Source organism: Lacerta agilis, chromosome 5, assembly GCF_009819535.1.
Source record: "Lacerta agilis isolate rLacAgi1 chromosome 5, rLacAgi1.pri, whole genome shotgun sequence".
In the NCBI taxonomy this organism is placed as follows: domain Eukaryota; kingdom Metazoa; phylum Chordata; class Lepidosauria; order Squamata; family Lacertidae; genus Lacerta; species Lacerta agilis.
The window spans coordinates 57466031-57487414 of record NC_046316.1 but is presented as its reverse complement, the minus strand read 5'-3'; the positions used below and the strand labels follow the sequence as shown (position 1 = coordinate 57487414).

Here is a 21384-nt window from a genome sequence, read left to right as displayed (position 1 = left end):
AACAGCAATTTAACATGGATTTTACTGTCTAAAGAGACCATAGATCCTTAAAATGAAGGCAATAATCAATGTACTGTACTATAAAATAACTAAGACAGTATTGTAGATGAAAAAAATTAACATTTCTTTTTTTCCCTTACGTGCACTGAGAGTGGGTGGGCTTACCTGGCTACAAGCTGGGGGTGAGGTAAGGGTCAGTAAAGAGCTGTTTCACTTCGGCCAGGGTCACTTTTTTCCCCTTGCCAGGCCAGGTTCTTCTCTGGACTTCCTCAGATTAGTTCCTCAGCAGGGTTTGGGGCTGCAGTGCGCCCTGCTGTTCCTCTTGCAGGCGGCACCTCTTCCACAGCTTCGGGGGTGGGATGGGGGCCCTCTCCCCGGTGGCGGAGACCCCAGCACTGCTCCGCAGCTGGCTGGGTGAGCTCCAGGCTGCTGGCAAGGCCTCTGTTCGTATCTAGAGGAAAGTTCCTAAGTCGAAGCACCTACTAAAGGTCGTAACTGGAATCGTACATAAGTAGAGCCGTACGTAAATCGAGGTTCCACTGTACATAAAGGCTGTTCCATAATCTGTTTGTACCAGAAAATTTTATGGGCAACCTCTACTTTTTCTCCTTTAAGGCATAGGCAAGCGAGAGGGGGAAATGTACACTGCTGACTTAGGCTGGATCAGGGGACTGTAGTTTGTTAACAATTCTTTGGGGGGCTACTACAATTCCCAGGATTCTTTGGGGTGCTTGATATTTGTTGTGTATGTAGCCTAACACATCTGAACAAAAGCTTTTGCATAGGTTTGTCTCATTTGAAACACAGGAGTGCTTGTCTGGTCTGATGTACCTACAGTGCAATCCTACCCATGTCTCATCTGAAATAAGCCCCACTGAGTTTAATGGGGCTTTATGTTGCCAAGGAAAGAGGGAAAAGGGGTACACTCTTGATCTTGCTATTCATTTGTGAAGACAGAGTTCCTCTGTATGTAAGTAAGTTGACCAGCTGTCCATTGTTTAAAACTGTTCCTCGGGAGGCAATGGGCTATAGCTGATAATAGTCATGCTCGGTCTGCATACACACACACCATACCTTTAAAGTAGGCTACATTTGAAACACATTCCTTCCCCTAAAGAATTCTGGGCACTGTAGTTTACCCCTCACAGAGCAACTCTTAAACTGCAGATAATTGGTTACATAACATTTATGGACTAAAAAAAAAATAACGATAGCAAATACTGCTTGTATTCATTTGCATGATTTCCATTCCTGACTCTAGATGAACATGTGAATTGTGGCAGTGGCTGTTTCTGTTTCCATTTCTGATCATCCCTAGCTGCTGTAGTGCCAGAGACTTAATTGGAAAGATGACAAAGGATTTGACATTGTGTGGACTGAGCTTTCATTTACTATTGTCCACCACTATATGCCCTTTCTTTCTTTCTTTCTTTCTTTCTTTCGGTGGGAATGATATTTAGCAATATTTGACATCTGTGCTTTGTGGGGTGTTTTCAGGCATCTGAAGGTGTTCCGGTGCAGTATTTCAACAACCTGGATGATCTGATAGAGTTTTACAAGAAAGAGAATATGGGTCTGATCCGCAGCCTTAAATTTCCAGTCCAGAAGGAAGAGGAGGAGGCAGCAGAGGAGACAGAGGAGGATATGGGTAAGAAATTCAAAACACAGAAGCTTGTGCTCCCAAGATTGTCAGTTTATTGGAAATAACAGTGTTAAATTGTCCAGACCTAATCAATAAAACCTGCCAGTTGAAGAAGGAATTGTAAATGCTTAGCCTTTGCCCCACTATAAAGGCTGTCTTTCTTAAACACACACACACACACACACACAATATTCAAGGAGCAGGTGGGCAGTACCACAAATCTATAAGCCATGCCAGCAGAAATTTTGACTCATTGAATTAAAGGTAGTCTACCATCCATGTATGGTGACCAGCCTCTTAAAGGTAAAGGTACCCCTGACCGTTAGGTCCAGTCGCGGACAACTCGAGGGAGCCGCCATTTGTCCGCAGACAGCTTCCAAGTCATGTGGCCAGTATGACTAAGCTGCTTCTGGCGAACCAGAGCCTCTTAGGGGCTCAATAAATGTCCTGATTTTGCTGCTTGCTTGCATTCACCTTGCACAAGTTTTGTGCAGGTCTAGGCAATATTATTATTATTACAAGTTTGCAGGACAACAGCTTAAACTGTTCTTAATTTTCTAAATATCTGCCCTCTTGACCATTGCTTGGAATCATTGCTTAGGGTAATACATAATGTTATACAATAGCTAATTGCTTTAAGTAACAGGAATAAGCTGCTACATATCCTATAATGGATTTAAGGTTCATTGGCTGTGCATTTTAAATTATCTATAACAAAGGCATATTTAGTTCAGTACTTCCACAGAGGTGTCATTTTCAATTTTCTTTTGTTGCATCTATAATTCTTTTCCTATTTCCGATTTTTCTCATTCACTCAGCACACTCATTCTTTGTTCTTTGTTCATTAAAGTCTCATACTTCAGTTTTAAATGTTCTTTTGTGCTTCTAAGCTGCAGAAGGCAGCTTCCACACCAGGGTCATTTAGTACTGCTAAAGCATAGTATTTTAAAACAAAGTAGAAAATTCTTTCCAGTAGCACCTTAGAGACCAACTGAGTTTGTTCTTGGTATGAGCTTTCGTGTGCATGCACACTTCTTCAGATACACTGTAGTTTTTTATACAGTTTTTTATACATAGTTTTTTATACAGTCATTTGGAACTGCAATTAAAACAGTTGTTTCAAATGCTGTTTAATATTTTGTTTATGTGTCCTCCCAATGTGGGCCTTGAATCACTATTTCACCATTTTAAAACAAAATAATAAGAATAGAAAAAAACGGAAAGCAATAGTTCAATCATACACACACCTCTCCCTCTTCATGAAGAGAAACTGATTAATTGAGAGGCAATTCAGTAATGCTGTGCCCTCACGGAACAGAAAGCAATTACAGGATCAGAAGTCACGAAGAGAAAGCTTATATAGTTAAAGGCACAGTAGTTCTGGAAAAAAAACCAGTAACAGTTTGCCAGTCTGTAATGAAGATGCTGACACTGCTATTGCATTTAAAGTGCTAGCAAGCACCACAAATCAGGTCTGAAAAACAACAACACAGAAAAACCTGGCATGAAATGGGTCATCTAGATTCTGTGTAAAAAGTGTATAAATGAAGCTTGGCAGTTGATGACAAAACAGCTAAGGTAGAAGCAACAAAGTTAGCTGGGGAGAGAATCTGAAAATTCTAATCTACTACATAAATTTAAATGGTTCAGTTTCTTAATATGCCAGCTGTATTTTGATTGCTCTGCAAGCATAAAGAAAGGAAGCTGATAATTAAGGTCCACTGTGGTCTGAAGGTGTACATTGTACATGAAACCTCTTCAAAGCCACACTAGCTCTGGCTGTGAAATTTGTGAATTCTTCATTGATATTTGGTTCCCAAGAGAATGTATTTTGCAAGGATGTAAATTTTTCCACTGCATGGTGGATGTGTTTGCTGATGTCAATCTACCATGAGATGTAAAATGAGTTATTTCATTTATATCCCACCTTTCCTCTAAGAAGCTCAAGAGTACATGGGGTGTCCCCCCAGTCCTTGTATCCTCAGAGCAGGGGTACCAACTTGAATAAAATATGGGGGCGGGTATGCCCCACCCCAAATAATTAATCACATGGTGTGGTACATGCACACCATTTCAGTGGCAATACCCACCAACGTTTTTTGGGGGGCTGGCCCCCTCAAATATTTCATGGGGGGGCCCAAGGGACCTTGGCTCCTAGCAGTTGGCTCCTATGCCTCAGAGTACCCCTGTGGCATAAACTGGCTGAGAGACAGTGAATGGCCCATGGTCACCCAGTGATTTTCATGGCTGAGTGGGGATTTGAATCCTCTTAACAGTGTAATCAAAACCCAAGATCTTCCAGGATGAGCGAGTTTGGAATAGACAGATACTGGGATGTCTGGCTCAGCCAGTGCCTAGCCAGTGGAATGAAAGCCTGTGGTATAATAATAATAATAATAATAATAATAATAATAATAATTTATACCCCGCCCATCTGGCTGGGTTTCCCCAGCCACTCTGGGCACCTTCCAACAAAATATTAAAATATAATAGTCTATTAAACATTAAAAGCTTCCCTAAACAGGGCTGCCTTCAGATGTCTTCTAAAAGTCTGGTAGTTGTTTTTCTCTTTAACACCTAGTGGGAGGGCATTCCACAGGGCAGGTACCACTACCAAGAAGGCCCTCTGCCTGGTTCCCTGTAACTTGGCTTCTCGCAGCGAGGGAACCGCCAGAAGGCCCTCGGCACTGGACCTCAGTGTCCGGGCTAAACGATGGCTGTAACTGCAAGGGTGGGGCAGGTTAAGGAGAAACTTACACCTATTTCAAAGCTCTTTCAGTCCTATCACGTGACTTGGCAACCTAGCAGAACTTAGGCCAGCCAAAAGGGTGGTACCTGTATAAGTAAAACTCTTAAAGGTTTGTTCTCCCTCTGCCAGGCTCAGGACATCGGGGCAACATATGCTGGCTTAGTTTAAGCCAGTGTAAATTCTGTTGATTTACAGAGTACACCATAGATACCCTCAGAATAGCACCCAACTGAAAATTTAAAAAGCCATTTAAAAGTAGCATGGAAAGACAGCTGGAGAGCTTTTGGATCTTACTCTTTCCTTCCCCTTTGTGACAGATTCTATACCTGTGCCGCCTATATTACCTCCACGCAGCATTTCAGTACCACCTCTGGTAACTGAAGCAAAAGAAGATCTTTCTCCAAATGAACATGCCCAGGTGGTGGAAGTGAGCAAACCATCCCTTTCTGAGACGCTGCTCCAGCGGTTACAGCACCAAGACACCAGCAGGTGAGATCTAGCCATTCATTTATTTGAGGAAGTAGAAACAGTAAGTCTAGAAACATATTTTACTATGTTTTGCTTATCACAGCCATTTTGAATAGGGCCCCCAATGGAGATCCTTTTACTAGGTGCTGCAGTAACAGGAGAAGTTGCATGTGCTGGAATTCTCTTTTTTGTCCATATCTAAAACGTACAGGAGGCTGTCAACCCTAATACTGCAAACACAAATATCTGCCACCTGATAAGAGGGTGGGGCTCAAAATTATTTTGCAGATGGCAGCTAAATGAGCTGGCTGGGAGTCCTCTCAGGAAAAGGTTAGAAGGGTTGTTTTTGTGTGGGTTGCAGACAGGAAGGACGCCTTCCTTCCCTCTGTATAAGGAGTTACTCATACATAACATAGTAATGAACAAAAAAGAGATAAATAGCTGGTGGAGCATCATGGTCACAGCTGCAGTCGCCTGTGTACTTGCTTGGGAGTCAGTCCCATTGGGCTCAGTAGAGCTTACTTCTGAATCAAGGTTCATAGGATCAAACTGTGCAACACTGAGCTACAAATCAAGCTGCCCCTGCTTTGATTCTTGCCTGCAGCATGAAGTTTTTTTAAAAAAGTTTTTTGCTCACTTTTTATTGCCCCTGTTATCTGCAATATTTACCTACCTTGAAAAAGAATGTTAACGAAGTAGTTTGAACACTCCAAAATCACTATATGATTGTGACTTATTATTACAGAAGTGGTGTTGGCAGCTTTCCTCCCAGACAGCTCCCTTAGAAAAAAAACCATCAATTTTTAAAGGATAGGCAGCAGAATTGGGACCGTCTCCTTGCCACAGCTGCCTCCCCTGCTTCCCTCCCTCCCCTTTCTTCTCATATCTGATATCGCACTAGCTCTCATTCACTAGGATATTTTGTCCATTTGCAAGCTCATAAGCCTTAGTGGTCTTCCAAGCAGTTTTCCTCCTTTCCTTCACAGTATTCCAGAAGAGCACTTCAAACTCATCCAGGATTATTTGCGAGTTCATGTCACCAGTGATCTTGAGACAGTACAGCAAGCGCCTTGGAATCTCCCTCAGCTGAAGAAATTGCTTGCAACACTTTGCAAAGGACTCTTCAGGTAAACACAAGTTAGTCTGGACCCTGGAGGCACATTTAGTTTGGTAGCTAACAGGGAAATTCTGCATGTACAGATTTTGTAAATTAAGCCTTTACTGAAGGCTAGTTTACTGAAGCAATCCTGCTGCAAACCATGTCCCTTTTGGTGGGAGACTACTCTGTTTGCTGCAGAATCTGACTGACAAATATAGATGTTCCTTTCCCTTTTGAGCACACATGGGAATTACTATCAGCTTAACTCTTGTTATCAGTTCTGCAGCTCTACCCACACAGCGACATCCTGTATTGAAGACCTGCATTTTTTTTAGAGCTTCTTGCTTATTTAGCAATGCATCCTAGAACTAAATTCAAGTTTCTAAAGACTGGCCTTTTCAGCTGGTGATATAGAAAATCAGCATGACATAATTTCAAGCAGACTCCTTTGAGGTGATTAGCAACAGCTTGTCTGTCTAGCACTACACAGAGAGGTTCTTATGACCACAAATCTCAAATTCATATCTTTCTGCTTTCAGTGAGGTATCTCGGACTCTTCCTTCTCTAGAGTCCTTACAGATGGTGTTTGACCAGCAGCTGCCTCCAGGGATCCATCGACATTCTCAGGTATGATCTGCTGGAGGAGGCAGGAGGCGGAGCAGGTGGAAATGAGAGCATCAAACTGGCAGGGGATGTGGGAAAGCACTTACTGCATAATTATGCCAAATACATTGTTTCTTGACTCCAAGGGAGGGAGCACACTGCAAGCTTTGGAGCAGGGTCAGTTGCACTGCGCTAGCATTTGTTTTCTCAGTTCCCTGTAAGCCGAGGTACCACTGTACTGCCAATGGAAAAGGGTATGCTGGCTGAGCTGCCCCAATGGCTGTTGCCAAGAGGAGTATGTAACAATACTGTACCAGCAAATGTCTTGGTTATATGCAGGAGCCTTAGATGATATATGCTAAAACTGTGAGGCTTCCATCAGCAACGTAGTCTCTACGGTTGGCGGCTATGACCACTGCCACTGTGAGGGGCCAGGCCACCTCCTTCTCCTCCCCTTGCCCCTTCCCTTTCCCACTCCCTTTCCCCGCTTGCAGAGTTTTGGACTCTGCATGACACAGTGAGATGCCACGGCGGCTTAAGGGTTTTCATGACGGTCCCGGCATTTTCATGGCAGTTGGAGACTACACAAAGCACATGCAAAAGGTTCTGGATCCAATCCCTGGCATCCTCAGATATGGTCCAGCCTCCGTGTAAGCAAATCAGGATGCATGTTAAATAAGCAGGTTATCTGGATGGGCCCTCTGCATTCCTCTGGCAAGACTTTCCTTCCATCAGCCCACATAAATCAGGTATTCCAAGTACTTCTTCCACCAGTGGCTCTGTAAATGTCACCATTTCAGTTTTCCTACATGGCTCGGCTCTAGATTGCCTTTGCATCACTCGCTAGCCTCCCCTGCCCAACATGCCAAGTTTGAAATGCATTGTCTTTGATTTATCTGTTCAGCAAATGCACTTAAATCCCAGGCTGCAGTGTTTCAGGATGCAGGAAACTTGCTGACATAATATAAGGCATTCCTGTGCTGGCTTTTTTTTTCTTTTTTTCTGACACGTATCTGTGCTTGTGGTACAATTTCAAGCTTCCACTGAGGGAGGGAGTTACTTCACTGGCACCTAACACATTGCTTCTTCTGCATTATTTCTACTAGCCATCTTGTGACGCCACCCGTGGAAAACTTGTCCAGTTGACTGGCTTGCTTTCTTCCATTGAAGACAAGGTATGGGAATGTTTGTTTTAACTGCTTTTAATACTGAACTTTCAACTGTTGTAAGCCACTCTTGGACCAGCTGCTGAAGGGCAAGTAATGAGTTCAACACCAGAAACAATAATTCTACATCGCTCCCTCTTTATTTTCCAGTAGCTTTATTCACACACCTGTCATTCTTATGTCTATGTTTTCTTTATCCCAGCACTTATTGAGGGAAATAGGGTGGGAGTGGGGAGGCCAGAAACCTTTTGACATGAAATTCTATTTTCTTCTGCTAGCCAAGAACTAAAAGCTCTTGTAAGGTGTCTAGACTCCTTCCTTTCGAACAATGCATTGGTCAAATTCCCAGTCTTCTCCTTCCCATAGATCTGGGCCCCAACTGCACCATACATTTAAATACATTTAAAGCAGTATCATACCACCTTAAAGTGTCATGGCTTCTCTCCAAAGAATCCTGGGAGCTGTACTTCGTTAAAGGGTGCTGAGAATTGATCCTCTTACAGAGATACAATTACAAGAGTTCCATGGAAAAAGGGATAGATGGTTAAAAACCGCTCTGGGTATTGCATCTCTGTGAATGGAATAGGGGTCCCCTAACCACTCTTAGCATCCTTAGAAAATGACTCTCAGTTTCTCATTTTTCCCAATCTTATGTTCAATTATCCACATTTCTACATCAGTTGATCGCTATTATTTTTAAAGTCCTCATGAAAATTCATCAACATTTTAGTGCAATTTTTTCTTAATATATACATTTTATGTAATATACCAGTATACATTTTTGGAAAGCAGTTTTCCCTAATGTAATGAATTTTTGTATTCTAGTTTCATTAATAGATGCATTTTAATGCACACTATACATTAGTATGTATTTTTGTATATGGCCTTTTAAACTGGGGTTAATTGTTTTTTTTAATTGTTATTGTGCTACGTATTTTTGTGCTTGTATAATGTAAACCTTGCTATGAACCTTGGATGAAGGGTAATATAGTAATTTAATCTCAGTAATAATAATCTCAGTTTCTTCCTAATTAATTTGACAATCTGAATTTCTGTCGCTAAATCGGGGTGCTTATTTATCGTTGCCACATTATGAAATGGATTGTCTTAATCTGGGATCTTTCCAACTGCAGTTTAGGACTTTCAAATAGAAATCTGTGTGCTTGCATTTTTACAGGTGAAAAAATTGTTGATTGAAGGGCCCGACTCAACACATCGACGTTCGCTTATCCCTCCTGTAACTTTTGAGGTGAATTTTATTTTCCCCCTCCAGTAGTATAGTAAGTTTTTATAATGCTATAAAGAAGCACCATGAGTGTCAGAGCAGCACGTTGAGCGGTATTAAATGTCATTTGTGGGCCAGCGCAAGAATTAGGATAAGCATAAGAGGACCCACCGTTGCTTCCCCCAGGATGTGTGTCCTGCGCTAGACCCAAATCTGCTCTGGAGGCTTGGAGAAAACTGCAGAACAAATAGAGGGTGCGGTGGGAGAAGAGGGGGAGGCCATCCTATAGAATAATGAGAAATCTGTGTGCTGATGGAGCAATCTGCTTAGCCCTAAATTGACTATAACCCCATGTTTTTATTTCATGGGTACAGTGCTCTCCTTAATTTTTTTTTTTAATTCCAAAGTTCCTCAATACAGTGCAGTGCCGCAGCAAAATCTGCATACTGGATATATATATTTATGTTTGCATGTAATTATGCAGTGTTAAGAGCTAGTTATCTCATTCAAAATGGTAGGGGGGATCATTTATGAATAATGTTTTTCTTTTCTCATAGGTGAAAACTGATTCTCTTGGAATTCCATCCAAAATACATCTTAAAGTTGATGTTGAGTTAGGAAAACTCATTATCAAGAAAGCTAAAGATGGCCCTGAAGACAAGTTCTACACTCACAATAAAAGTAAGATACTGGACTCATTTGAGATGGGTGAGAACACTGAGATTCACTGAATATTTTTGCCGATATTCCAGAGATCTGGCAGCCAACAGTACAGGAAATGTGTTATATAATGGCAATTATAAATTCTCAGTGCACATTTTTAAAAGCCGTTTTCTTGTGAGTTTTCTGGGTTTGAGCAAATCTGAGGGGGGACACACACATACACCTCCATTCATAAGTCCAAAGGAAATAGGTAGAAACACAGCTGGAAAAGCAATGAAAGCTTTGAAGAAGCAGTGGAAAGGGGAAAGCAGAAAGGGAATATTGAGGAGTCGTCCCCAACACCCCACCCAAACAAATAATTTGTGACACTGAATAGAGCATTTCAGCACTTGATTTTCCCCAATTTATTGGATTAGCTGCATATCAGATAAACCCAATTTTACAGGGGCGAAATGTTGAGTTTGAGGTTGTTTAAGGGTGTCATGTGGACTACGCAAATTAAAGAGGAATGCAAACATTCAGTAAACAGCAGCAAACACTCAATAAACTCTAGTGTGGGCAAGCCCTTCAAGTGTTTGGGGCCATAGAGCCTACACAATATTCCTTTGTGCTGAGCAGCTTCAGTGTTTCATGACCAGAAAGTGTTCAAGCAATAGTTAGGCCTTGAAACCATAACAAACTTGTACCTCAGGCTCAGTCTTAAATTGTTGTCATTTTTTAAAATCTAACCTTATTCATCATAGACTAGGAGGTTATAAATAGCACTGCAGTTTACAACTTCAAATACACAGACATATATCAGCATTGCAGTACATTTCGCTTCAGAATTTGTGAAGCCAGAACCAGTGTTCTCTTGCTTCTTCTTAGTTCTACAGCTCATCAAGTCTCAGAAGTTTCCTAACAAGCTCGTAATAGTATTGGAAACAGAAAAAGAGAAAACACACCGAAAAGAATATGTATTTGCTGATTCTAAGGTAAATTCCTCCCTATGGATACTTGTGCACACTGAACTCTTTAACGCAGGCAAGGCTTTGCTAGTTATGACATTATATTGCTATTTAAAAAAAGAGGAAAATGTAAAGAGAGAAAATAATCAAGTTCTGTCCCCATACTCAGTAAGAGAAACTGGCTAGTGGTGTAGCGGCGGTTGCCAGTGCCTGGGAGGAAGAGGAGGAGCTTGCCACTGAAGCCACACCACTTTTGGTTCCAGGCTTGGTCTCCTCTACCCCATTTGAACATTGTGGGGCTGGTCCCTTCCCAAAAAATATTGGGGCCCCCAATAAAGGCTCAGTTCCTAGGAGATGGCACCCCTACATGGTATTCAATAACATATTCCATATGTGAGTTTCTTTGTGTGCCTGTGCCCTGTGCCAGCAACATGGTACTCTCCCATCACCTCTGACCATTGGCCATGCTTGCTGGGCTCATGGAAGTTGTCATCCAGCAACATCTGGAGGGCACCACATTGGCTCCCCCTACCCTATATCAAAGAGAAAACTAAGTGAATTCTTTTAAGGGCTCTCATCCATTCAGTTCAAATAAAGCTAGAATATATCCAGAGAACGTTTCCTAAGCATAAGTGTGTCTGTAATAGAAATTATGCAGTAATATGAGTCATGCTTATCCTTTGTGTTTGCGTAGGGTCAAGGAAATTGGCAGATTAGATCTCAGTCATTCATTGTAATAGATGAAAGGAGAATACAAACTTCAGCTCTGGAGCAGCTTAGTGAAAATTAGTTGAACTGCCTTCAATCTTCACGTAGTTTAAGTAAAAGAATGACTGGAACGGATGCATAGCTAATGTGGTACTCTCCAGATATTGCAGACTATAATAGTCATTAGACCTCTGCCGGATGGTCAGTGGCCAGCAGTGATGGGCACTGTATTCCACAACATCTGGAGGGCACCATGTTAGCTGCCCCAGGCCCAAGCATTCGCATACTTATCCTGGTTTTTAACTTCAGAAGAATCTGAATTTTTCAAAATTCAGCACCAGCATGCTTAGTCCTTGCCACATGGCACGCCACCATGTGGGAGGAATTTGCTCCAGCCTCCGTGTAACAAGTGTAATCTTATTAGCTAGGTTTCTTTGTATTTTGCTCTTCCATTTTTAGAAGAGAGAAGGATTCTGCCAACTTTTACAGCAAATGAAGAATAAGCATTCTGAGCAGCCGGAGCCCGATATGATCACCATCTTCATTGGGACCTGGAACCTGGGTATACATTTTAGTTTTGTGTCCAAATCTTTGCTGTTTAGATTCCTACAGGTTTCGTCTCAATTAATTTCCAATGAAGTTTAGCATGGTTGTGCTGCTTGGTTCAAAAGAAACCATATCACAGCTTTGCCTGCTACCCTCATTGCTATACTCCTTTATTGCTTGAACATCTCTGTCATTTAATGTATTGCCTTCTTTTGTATAAGAGAATCATCAGATAGGCAGATTCATCTATTCCTGGAATATCCAAACATGATGTTTGCTAGATGTTGTGGGACTTCCATAATCCCTGACCATTGACTGTGTCGCTGGGGCTGATGGAAGTTGGGAGTTCAACAACATCTCAAGGGCACCTCAATGGCTACTCCTTTTCTGACAGAGGATCCTATTTCTAAGAGCTGGGTGACAGGGTGGGGAAATCAACAAGGACAACCCTCCCCACAGTAATTTTTCTGCTGAATTAAACATCTGCTAGGAAAGGAGGTGGTGACTTGTCCATCAGAGAAATGCAGATAAAATGTGGCACAAAGCATATTATCCAAGTGTGTATGTCCCTGTCAGATTCTGCATGTAGTAAACCATATAAAAGCTATCTCCTCATGGGCTAGTGGAGACTTGCAGGACAGCTCATTGATGGAGCTCTTGTTTTGCATGCAGAAGGTCCCTACCTCTGAGAAGGGCTGAGAAAACTTCCTGTAAACAATACTGCGCTAGATGGATCAGTTTCATATTGGTTTTGGATTTGTCCATGTAGGTGATGCTCCTCCACCAAAGAAGATCAGCTCCTGGTTTCTCTCTAAGGGGCAGGGGAAGACCCGAGATGACACAGCTGACTACATTCCACATGACATCTATGTGATTGGCACACAGGAGGACTCCCTGGGAGAGAAAGAATGGCAAGAGATTCTAAGACAATCCTTGCAAGAGATTACAAGTATCAGCTTCAAAGTGGTAAGGAAAGACATTTTTATTCTGACGCTTAAAGCAAAACAGGTATAGTAGACTTCACTAGCAATGTATATCATCCACATTGCCTGCATACTTGCTTCTTGAAGAAAATTTAGATGTTGTTTCTGAAGGCTGTTAGATATATTAGTCTTATTATTATTATTACTATTATTATTATTATTATTATTATTTTATTTATAACCCACCCATCTGGCTGGGTTTCCCCAGCCACTCTACAGCACATATTTTATTGGGGTCAAAAATCTTATGCCACTAATTATCATTCTATGCTGGATGTTAAAGATCAAAATTGATTCTGCTTCTCATCTCTAATATTAGGTAAAATATAGTTTGGGACTAATGTGGGGGGGGGGACCCTGTGCTTCACTTGAATTTATGTTATTGCTATAAATGCTGTTCCCCATAAGCAGGAATATGCTGTGCCAGTTGTTATCGAAAAGCAGGGCATATCTTGAACCCAACTTCCATTCAGTAGTTTATTTCTGTACGCAATGAGGGTCACATCCACATTTAAAGCGCAAAGTTTCCCCAGAAGAATAATGGGAACTGTAGTTTACCCCTCAAAGAGCTACGATTCTCATTCACATTTTATATTGGGGGAAGTCATGTGCTTTAAATGTGCTTTAGTATGGATGTGGCCTACAACTCAGTAGCGTTCTCATTTGGGTCGCATGCTTAGAAAACTACCTTATACTGAATCAGACCATTGGTACATCTCGCTCAGTAGTGTCTGCACTGACTTGCAGCAGCTGTCCAGGGTTTCAGATAGGGGATATTCCCACCCCTACCTGGAGCTGCCAGGGGTTGAACTGGGACCTTCTGCATACAAAGCAGGTACTTTGTCAATGCACTACAGCCGTTCCCCAAAAATGAGAACCAGAAGTATGTTTAAAGAGGATTTAGTATAGATCTCTGTCTGTCATAATACAAATAACCTTTTCTATGGCTTTAGGCTATATTACAGTTCATCTGTATCAAACTATGTGAAAGCTGACTTCCTTTTTTTCCGATTAGGTAGCAATCCATACCCTCTGGAACATCAGAATTGTTGTCCTGGCCAAGCCAGAACATGAGAATCGCATAAGCCACCTCTGCATTGACAACGTGAAGACAGGAATTGCAAACAGACTGGGTAAGGCTTGGACAAAATGTACTTAACAGACACTCTCATCACAACAAGTTTCCCAAGGTTGAAAGATATGCAGAGAGGTGTTTTCAGTACCTGCTTCCCAGCGATAGGATTTCCTGCCCTAAAACATGTACCCGAGCCCAAGGTTCATTTGTGCACTATTCTAGCGGTGCCATTTGGGGTTGTCTCTGTGTGTGAAGTGGCGCCACCACTTCCCAACCCTTGCTGGCTTACCAGGGCAAAAGGTTTGGAGGGTAGGCTTACCTTTTTTTGGCCACATAGATCCTCTTTTCTAAATAAATAAATAAATAGCCTACATTGGATCTCAAAGGTTATACATTCAAATAAATGAGAGGAAGCCAAAGACAGAAACCGAATATGAGATATGATTCTTTTCATGACCACTCTTGAAAGTCACTGCTTCCTCTTTCAGCTTTGTCAGCAAAATTACTGATACTGTATGGTATGTATCCTTTGGAAATGTACTATAGTAGCTGATATAATCCTACAGTGATTTGTGCTAGTGTACTCGCATGCAATAATGTACTCTCAGTGTTAGAGGTGTGCTCATTGATTGTTGTTGTTCAGTCGTTCAGTCGTGTCCGACTCTTCGTGACCCCATGGACCAGAGCACGCCAGGCACGCCTATCCTTCACTGCCTCTCGCAGTTTGGCCAAACTCATGTTAGTAGCTTCGAGAACACTGTCCAACCATCTCATCCTCTGTCGTCCCCTTCTCCTTGTGCCCTCCATCTTTCCCAACATCAGGGTCTTTTCCAGGGAGTCTTCTCTTCTCATGAGGTGGCCAAAGTACTGGAGCCTCAACTTCAGGATCTGTCCTTCTAGTGAGCACTCAGGGCTGATTTCTTTGAGAATGGATAGGTTTGATCTTCTTGCAGTCCATGGGACTCTCAAGAGTCTCCTCCAGCACCATAATTCAAAAGCATCAATTCTTCGGCGATCAGCCTTCTTTATGGTCCAGCTCTCACTTCCGTACATTACTACTGGGAAAACCATAGCTTTAACTATACGGACCTTTGTCGGCAAGGTGATGTCTTTGCTTTTTAAGATGCTGTCTAGGTTTGTCATTGCTTTTCTCCCAAGAAGCAGGCGTCTTCTAATTTCGTGACTGCTGTCACCATCTGCAGTGATCGTGGAACCCAAAAAAGTGAAATCTCTCACTGTCTCCATTTCTTCCCCTTCTATTTGCCAGGAGGTGATGGGACCAGTGGCCATGATCTTAGTTTTTTTGATGTTGAGCTTCAGACCATATTTTGCGCTCTCCTCTTTCACCCTCATTAAAAGGTTCTTTAATTCCTCCTCACTTTCTGCCATCAAGGTAGTGTCATCAGCATATCTGAGGTTGTTGATATTTTTTCCGGCAATCTTAATTCCGGTTGGGGATTCATCCAGTCCAGCCTTTCGCATGATGAATTCTGCATATAAGTTAAATAAGCAGGGAGACAATATACAGCCTTGTCGTACTCCTTTCCCAATTTTGAACCAATCAGTTGTTCCATATCCAGTTCTAACTGTAGCTTCTTGTCCCACATAGAGATTTCTCAGGAGACAAATGAGGTGATCCGGCACTCCCATTTCTTTAAGAACTTGCCATAGTTTGTTGTGGTCGACACAGTCAAATGCTTTTGTGTAGTCAATGAAGCAGAAGTAGATGTTTTTTCTGGAACTCTCTAGCTTTCTCCATAATCCAGCGCATGTTTGCAATTTGGTCTCTGGTTCCTCTGCCCCTTCGAAATCCAGCTTGCACTTCTGGGAGTTCTCGGTCCACATACTGCTTAAGCCTGCCTTGTAGAATTTTAAGCATAACCTTGCTAGCGTGTGAAATGAGTGCAATTGTGCGGTAGTTGGAGCATTCTTTGGCACTGCCCTTCTTTGGGATTGGGATGTAGACTGATCTTCTCCAATCCTCTGGCCACTGCTGAGTTTTCCAAACTTGCTGGCATATTGAGTGTAGCACCTTAACAGCATCATCTTTTAAAATTTTAAATAGTTCAGCTGGAATATCATCACTTCCACTGGCCTTGTTGTTAGCCAGGCTTTCTAAGGCCCATTTGACTTCACTCTCCAGGATGTCTGGCTCAAGGTCAGCAACCACATTACCTGGGGTGTATGAGACCTCCATATCTTTCTGGTATAATTCCTCTGTGTATTCTTGCCACCTCTTCTTGATGTCTTCTGCTTCTGTTAGGTCCTTTCCACTTTTGTCCTTAATTGTGGTAATCTTTGTACGAAATCTTCCTTTCATATCTCCAATTTTCTTGAACAATTCTCTGGTTTTCCCCATTCTGTTATTTTCCTCTATTTCTTTGCATTGCTCGTTTAGAAAGGCCCTCTTGTCTCTCCTTGCTATTCTTTGGAAATCTGCATTCAATTTCCTGTATCTTTCACGATCTCCCTCGCATTTTGCTTGCCTTCTCTCCCCCGCTATTTGTAAGGCGTGCTCATTGATGTGCTCCCACAAATCATTCCATTGATACTGTCATAAGTCAGATCAGATGCGAGTATGATGGGAATTCAGGAATGCTTTGCATCCTTGCAAATATATAAAAATCCTTTTTCCACTACAATTGTACTCACAGGAATAATTTGCAGGAACTCTCCTATCAATGAAAACTGTAGGGTTTCTTGCTCTGCTGAAAAATCTGTAACTGCAAGAATAGAACTTTGTTCAATTGCAGGGGAAAATTAATCTTTCACTTTCTTTCCTAAGCTTTTGGAATAAAACATTCAGTGGAACTCTGCATTACACATGTGAAGTCCTGCTGTTCTGGTTTCCTCTTCTCTGCATCCGCTACACCACTTTAGAAGTCTTTTGCTGTTCTAGTTAGCCCTGGGGGTTGGATTGATTTCTTAATCTGTTTCTTGTTTTGTTTTACCTCTCAGGCAACAAAGGAGCTGTTGGGGTGTCATTCATGTTTAATGGAACCTCCTTTGGTTTTGTGAACAGCCATTTGACTTCAGGAAGTGAGAAGAAACACAGGTAAAATTCTGAGGGCCATTGGAGAACCTTGCAGTTGCTGATAGAAAGGTTCCTATCAGTATAAATATTCAAATGAGCGTGACAGCTTGGTAGTGGTGGTGGGTACTATTTGAACAAGAAAAGAAGCACATGGGAGGGATTTCAAATAGTCCCCCTTGCATGTCTTATCTCCAGGCATTTAGTACCGGCAGCCAATTTTAAGAATATAATAGCATAAAGAGCGCCCAGCTGGAGCAAATCAACAATCCATCTAGTTCAGGGATGAGGAACCCAATGGAAAGGGAGAATCCTTTCCTCTATTTACCTCTTCACAAAGGTCTGCACCGCTAAAGGTGCTGGTTTCTGCAAATAGCACATTTGGACAGCAAACAGCAGCCAGGGTGTGGGGTGGAATTTTGCACAGGGAATAATTTTTTTAAAAGAAAAGCTCCTTCCCATGCACCGCAGTCCCAATCTGGATTGGGGCCCTGTGCAGCTGCTTTTTCTGACAAAGGAAAGTGGCCAGTGCTAAGCATGCTGTTGATTTAAGCCAGGATCTATCCAGGTCTTGTGCCCCACTTCGTGCCCCGACTGGGCCAGGCGATAAGACTGGAACACCTACAGCTCAATCATAAATATCTGGACTCAAGACTGTCTGTCATGAGCACCCTCACTTCCTCAGAGGTCGAATAAAGCGCTGGCTATTTTAACTTGAAACAGTTCTTTATTTTTCTACAAGCTACAATATATACATAACTATACAGCCTGTGTGGCTAAGGTTTCTTCCACACATCTTATCTACAGAACGAACCCTGTCTAACACACACAGTGAAGGTCACATTCTGTCTGGCAGAGAGAAGTTAATTAAGAGATCAAAGACTCAGTTCCCTCCCCCTTCTCTCAGACCATAAGTCACACGATTCTCACAAAGGGAGGGGGTGAAATACTAACATACTCCCCCATTTCATCCCGAGGTTTGGGAGAATCTAACATAACTGTAACTGTTTAACATATATACCAAGTTGTTCCTTGTTCACAGCCTTAGTCAACACATCAGCAGGAATTTCCTTCCCTGGTACATATGAAACCTTCACAACATTTTTCTGAATACATTCTCTGGCGCGTTGTAATTTTATCTGCAAATGCTTTGTTCTTTGCTTGCAACCTTCAGAATGTATCAGTGCTATGCAAGATTTACTGTCCTGGTATACATTAACTGGACAAGTAACTTTCAGTCTAATGTCTTGGCATAGCTGCAGTAACCACTCAATGTCCATAAGTGAGTGAGTTAATGCATTGAGCTCTGCTTCGCATGAACTCAAACTTACAGTCGCTTGCTTTTTACATGCCCAATCAAAAACACATTGGTTGTACATATAACAGATACCTGAAGTGCTTTTTCCATCAACTGCGTCACTTCCAAAACTGGCATCCGTGTAAATTTCTAGACCACCTGACTTCTGGCTAGAAAGACACAAGCGATAGTGCATAGTACCTTTAAGGTAGTTTACAATGCGTTTGAGCGCCTTAAAGTCTTGCACTGTGGGATTGTTTGAATATCTGCTGAGCAGATTTACACTAATGGCAATATCAGGCCTGGTACATCTAGCTATGAAACTTAGCTTGCCCAATATGCTCCGAAACAATGTGACATCAGGAAACATTGTAGCAGTTGTGTCATGTTGGTACCCTGTGACCATGGGAGTGTCCACTGCATTTGACTCAGTGAGTCTCAATTTCTGGACCAAATCATTAATTTTGCATGTCTGGTGTAACAGAACATCACCTTTGTCATTCCTTTCAACTTCTAATGACAAGTAATTAGTCACATCTCCCAGATCTTTCATATCAAAATGTTTCTGCAACTTCGTGAGTGTGTCTTTGTAAATATTTACATTTTTCCAAAAGAATAAGAGATCGTCAACGTAAAAGATGCAATACAACTTCTGTTGCTTGTGCTCCTTTACAAAAACACAGGAATCAGCCTTTCCTTGTTCAAAACCTAAGGAAAACAGTATTTCAGTAAGTTTGGTATACCAACAGCGAGAACTTTGCTTGAGGCCGTACAAAGACTTTTTTAACTTGCACACCATTCCTTGCTTTACTTGTACACCATCTGGTGGTTGCATATAAATGTTTTCATCTAGAACACCGTATAAAAATGCGGTATTCACATCGTGGTGTGAAATTGTCATGCCTTCCTCAGCAGCAAGTTTCATCAACAGTCTGACACTTTCAAACCTAACTGTTGGTGAATATGTCTCATGGTAGTCTTGATCAGGAATTTGAGAAAAACCACGAGCTACTAGTCTAGCTTTGTGTCTGACCACTTTACCATGTTTGTCAGTTTTGGCTTTGAAAATCCACCTGCTATCTATTAATTTCATGCCTGGTTCTTGTGGAACCAATTCCCACGTTTCATTCTGCTTGAGGGAATTCAATTCAGATTTCATAGCATTAAGCCAAGGTTCTGCGTCTTTGGCTGACATGTTTTGAACCTCTTTGTAACTGGTTGGTTCAAACACAGAATCTGAATTACTGGCAGTAACAGCAGTTTTGGCAAACTCAACGGAAAAACGCTTTGGTGGTTTTCCCTTGGTGGTTCTTTCGGACCTTCTTACAGTCTCTTGATCATCTGGATCCACTTCCTCTTTAGGAGAATGAGGATCTATTGTGAACAAAGGTTGTTCATCTGCACCAGCCTCTGGCTCATCTTTAACTGAGGCTTGGGCACTGTGAAGGTCTGTATCTTGATCAGACTCTCCACCATCACTAGAATCAGCATCATCAGACTTAACCTTTTTCTTTTCTGGTTTTGGTTTTACATTTCCATCATCAGACAGTGGGTAACATTGGAAAATACCAACTGTGTCCCATTTAGGATTGCAGTCTATGCTCCTGGTCAACCTTATTGCTTTTGTGTCTGTCATCAGAACACGATAAGAACCTTTCTCATATCCTAGAAAGATACCATGTTGACCACACTTACTCAATTTGTCATTTTTCACAGTGTGTACCCAGACTTCTGAACCAAAAATTTTCAAATGTTTTACAAATGGTTTCTTCTGAAACAGCATCTCATACGGAGTACTCTTAATACTTGAGTGAAATCTCCTGTTATAGACATAAGTGAAGCAAGACAGAGCTTCCCCCCAAAAAAGGTTAGAGAGGCCTGAATCATGCAACAGAGTTCTTATCCCTTGTTGCAACGTTTGGTTCATTCTCTCACACAGGCCATTTTGCCATGGTGACCTGGGTGTGGCGGTCAAGTGTTCAATTCCCTGTTCAGAGAGGAAACTTTCAAATTCTTCTGAACAAAACTCACCACCTCGGTCAGTAAAAAAACAGCGTACATGTTCATTGTGCACATTCTTAAGCCATGCACAGAATTGCTTAAATCTCTGAAAAGCCTCTGATTTCTTTTGCAACACATAAACCCAGACATATCTGGAAAATGAATCAATCAGAACTAGAAAATACCGTGAATTTCCTCTAGAGGGCGCTAGAGGTCCCACCAAATCAGCATGAATTACTTCATAAGGTTTTGTAACCTCCCTTCCTGATTCTGCACCTTTGGAAGCCTGTTTGATTTTGTTCTCTGCACAAGAGATACATTTCATGTGGTAAGGACACTTCTTAACCTTCATACCATCAACCAAATCTTGCATTTTTGTTAAAGCCTGAAAATGAAGATGGCCAAACAAGCGATGATAATCATGAATACAATGGTTATGCAACTTCTCATTCTTATCAATTGATATGTTGCAGTGGGCCTGTTTAGTTTTCTTAGCTGTACCAGCTGTTGCACCTGTAACAAAAGGCAATACATATAAACCATTAACACATTTGGCATAAAGAATGAGTTTGTTGTCTCTAATAATGTCACATCGGGACTTTGTGAACACCAGCTTGAGACCTTGAGAAGTAAGTTGAGAAACACTCAGCAAATTGTCCTGCAAATGAGGTGCATACATAACATTCTTAACTGTTGCATTAAGATTCTGCAGAGAAATCGTTCCTTGGCCAGGAGACTTTATCTCTGACCCATCGGCCTGTTGAATTCGGCCTTCTTGCCTCTGCAAATTAATGAAAATGCTTTTATCATTAGAAACGTGGCGCGTCGCCCCAGAATCTACAACAAAAACAGAGTATGCGTCCTTATCAGTACAACGAGAGATCAAAGCCTTTTGTGCAGCTGGCCCTTGAGGTCTGCGTCGTCCTCCACCACCTTTGAAGTTGCCCTTCTTCTTTGAAGCTTTCTTGCAATTACTCCGATAATGACCTAGCTCTCCGCAGCCATAGCAACGTACTGACTTCAGTGCCTTTGCAGTAGTTTCACTTTCTCCTGCTGAAGGCTTAGAAACATTTTCAGCAGCTTTGCCCCGGCTTTCTTTAACAGTCTGTCTGCGGTCAAACTCATTTAAGAGCACACTAGATACATGATCCGGTGTTAAACGATCATTAGGCAATGCTGAT

General features: G+C 41.9%; 1 protein-coding gene across 2 annotated transcripts in view; it reads left to right on the top strand.

The window, feature by feature from the left end:
* INPP5D (inositol polyphosphate-5-phosphatase D) overlaps positions 1–21384 on the top strand; it is a 63474-nt gene that overhangs the window by 21518 nt on the left and 20572 nt on the right. For both annotated transcript variants that reach the window (XM_033150008.1, XM_033150009.1), the window contains exons 3-14: positions 1498–1648; positions 4709–4880; positions 5846–5986; positions 6498–6585; positions 7668–7736; positions 8905–8976; positions 9510–9633; positions 10483–10589; positions 11730–11832; positions 12586–12782; positions 13815–13932; positions 16833–16929. In XM_033150008.1, coding sequence (XP_033005899.1) covers positions 1498–1648; positions 4709–4880; positions 5846–5986; positions 6498–6585; positions 7668–7736; positions 8905–8976; positions 9510–9633; positions 10483–10589; positions 11730–11832; positions 12586–12782; positions 13815–13932; positions 16833–16929 — 1439 coding nt within the window. The remainder of the gene's footprint in view (positions 1–1497; positions 1649–4708; positions 4881–5845; positions 5987–6497; positions 6586–7667; positions 7737–8904; positions 8977–9509; positions 9634–10482; positions 10590–11729; positions 11833–12585; positions 12783–13814; positions 13933–16832; positions 16930–21384) is intronic.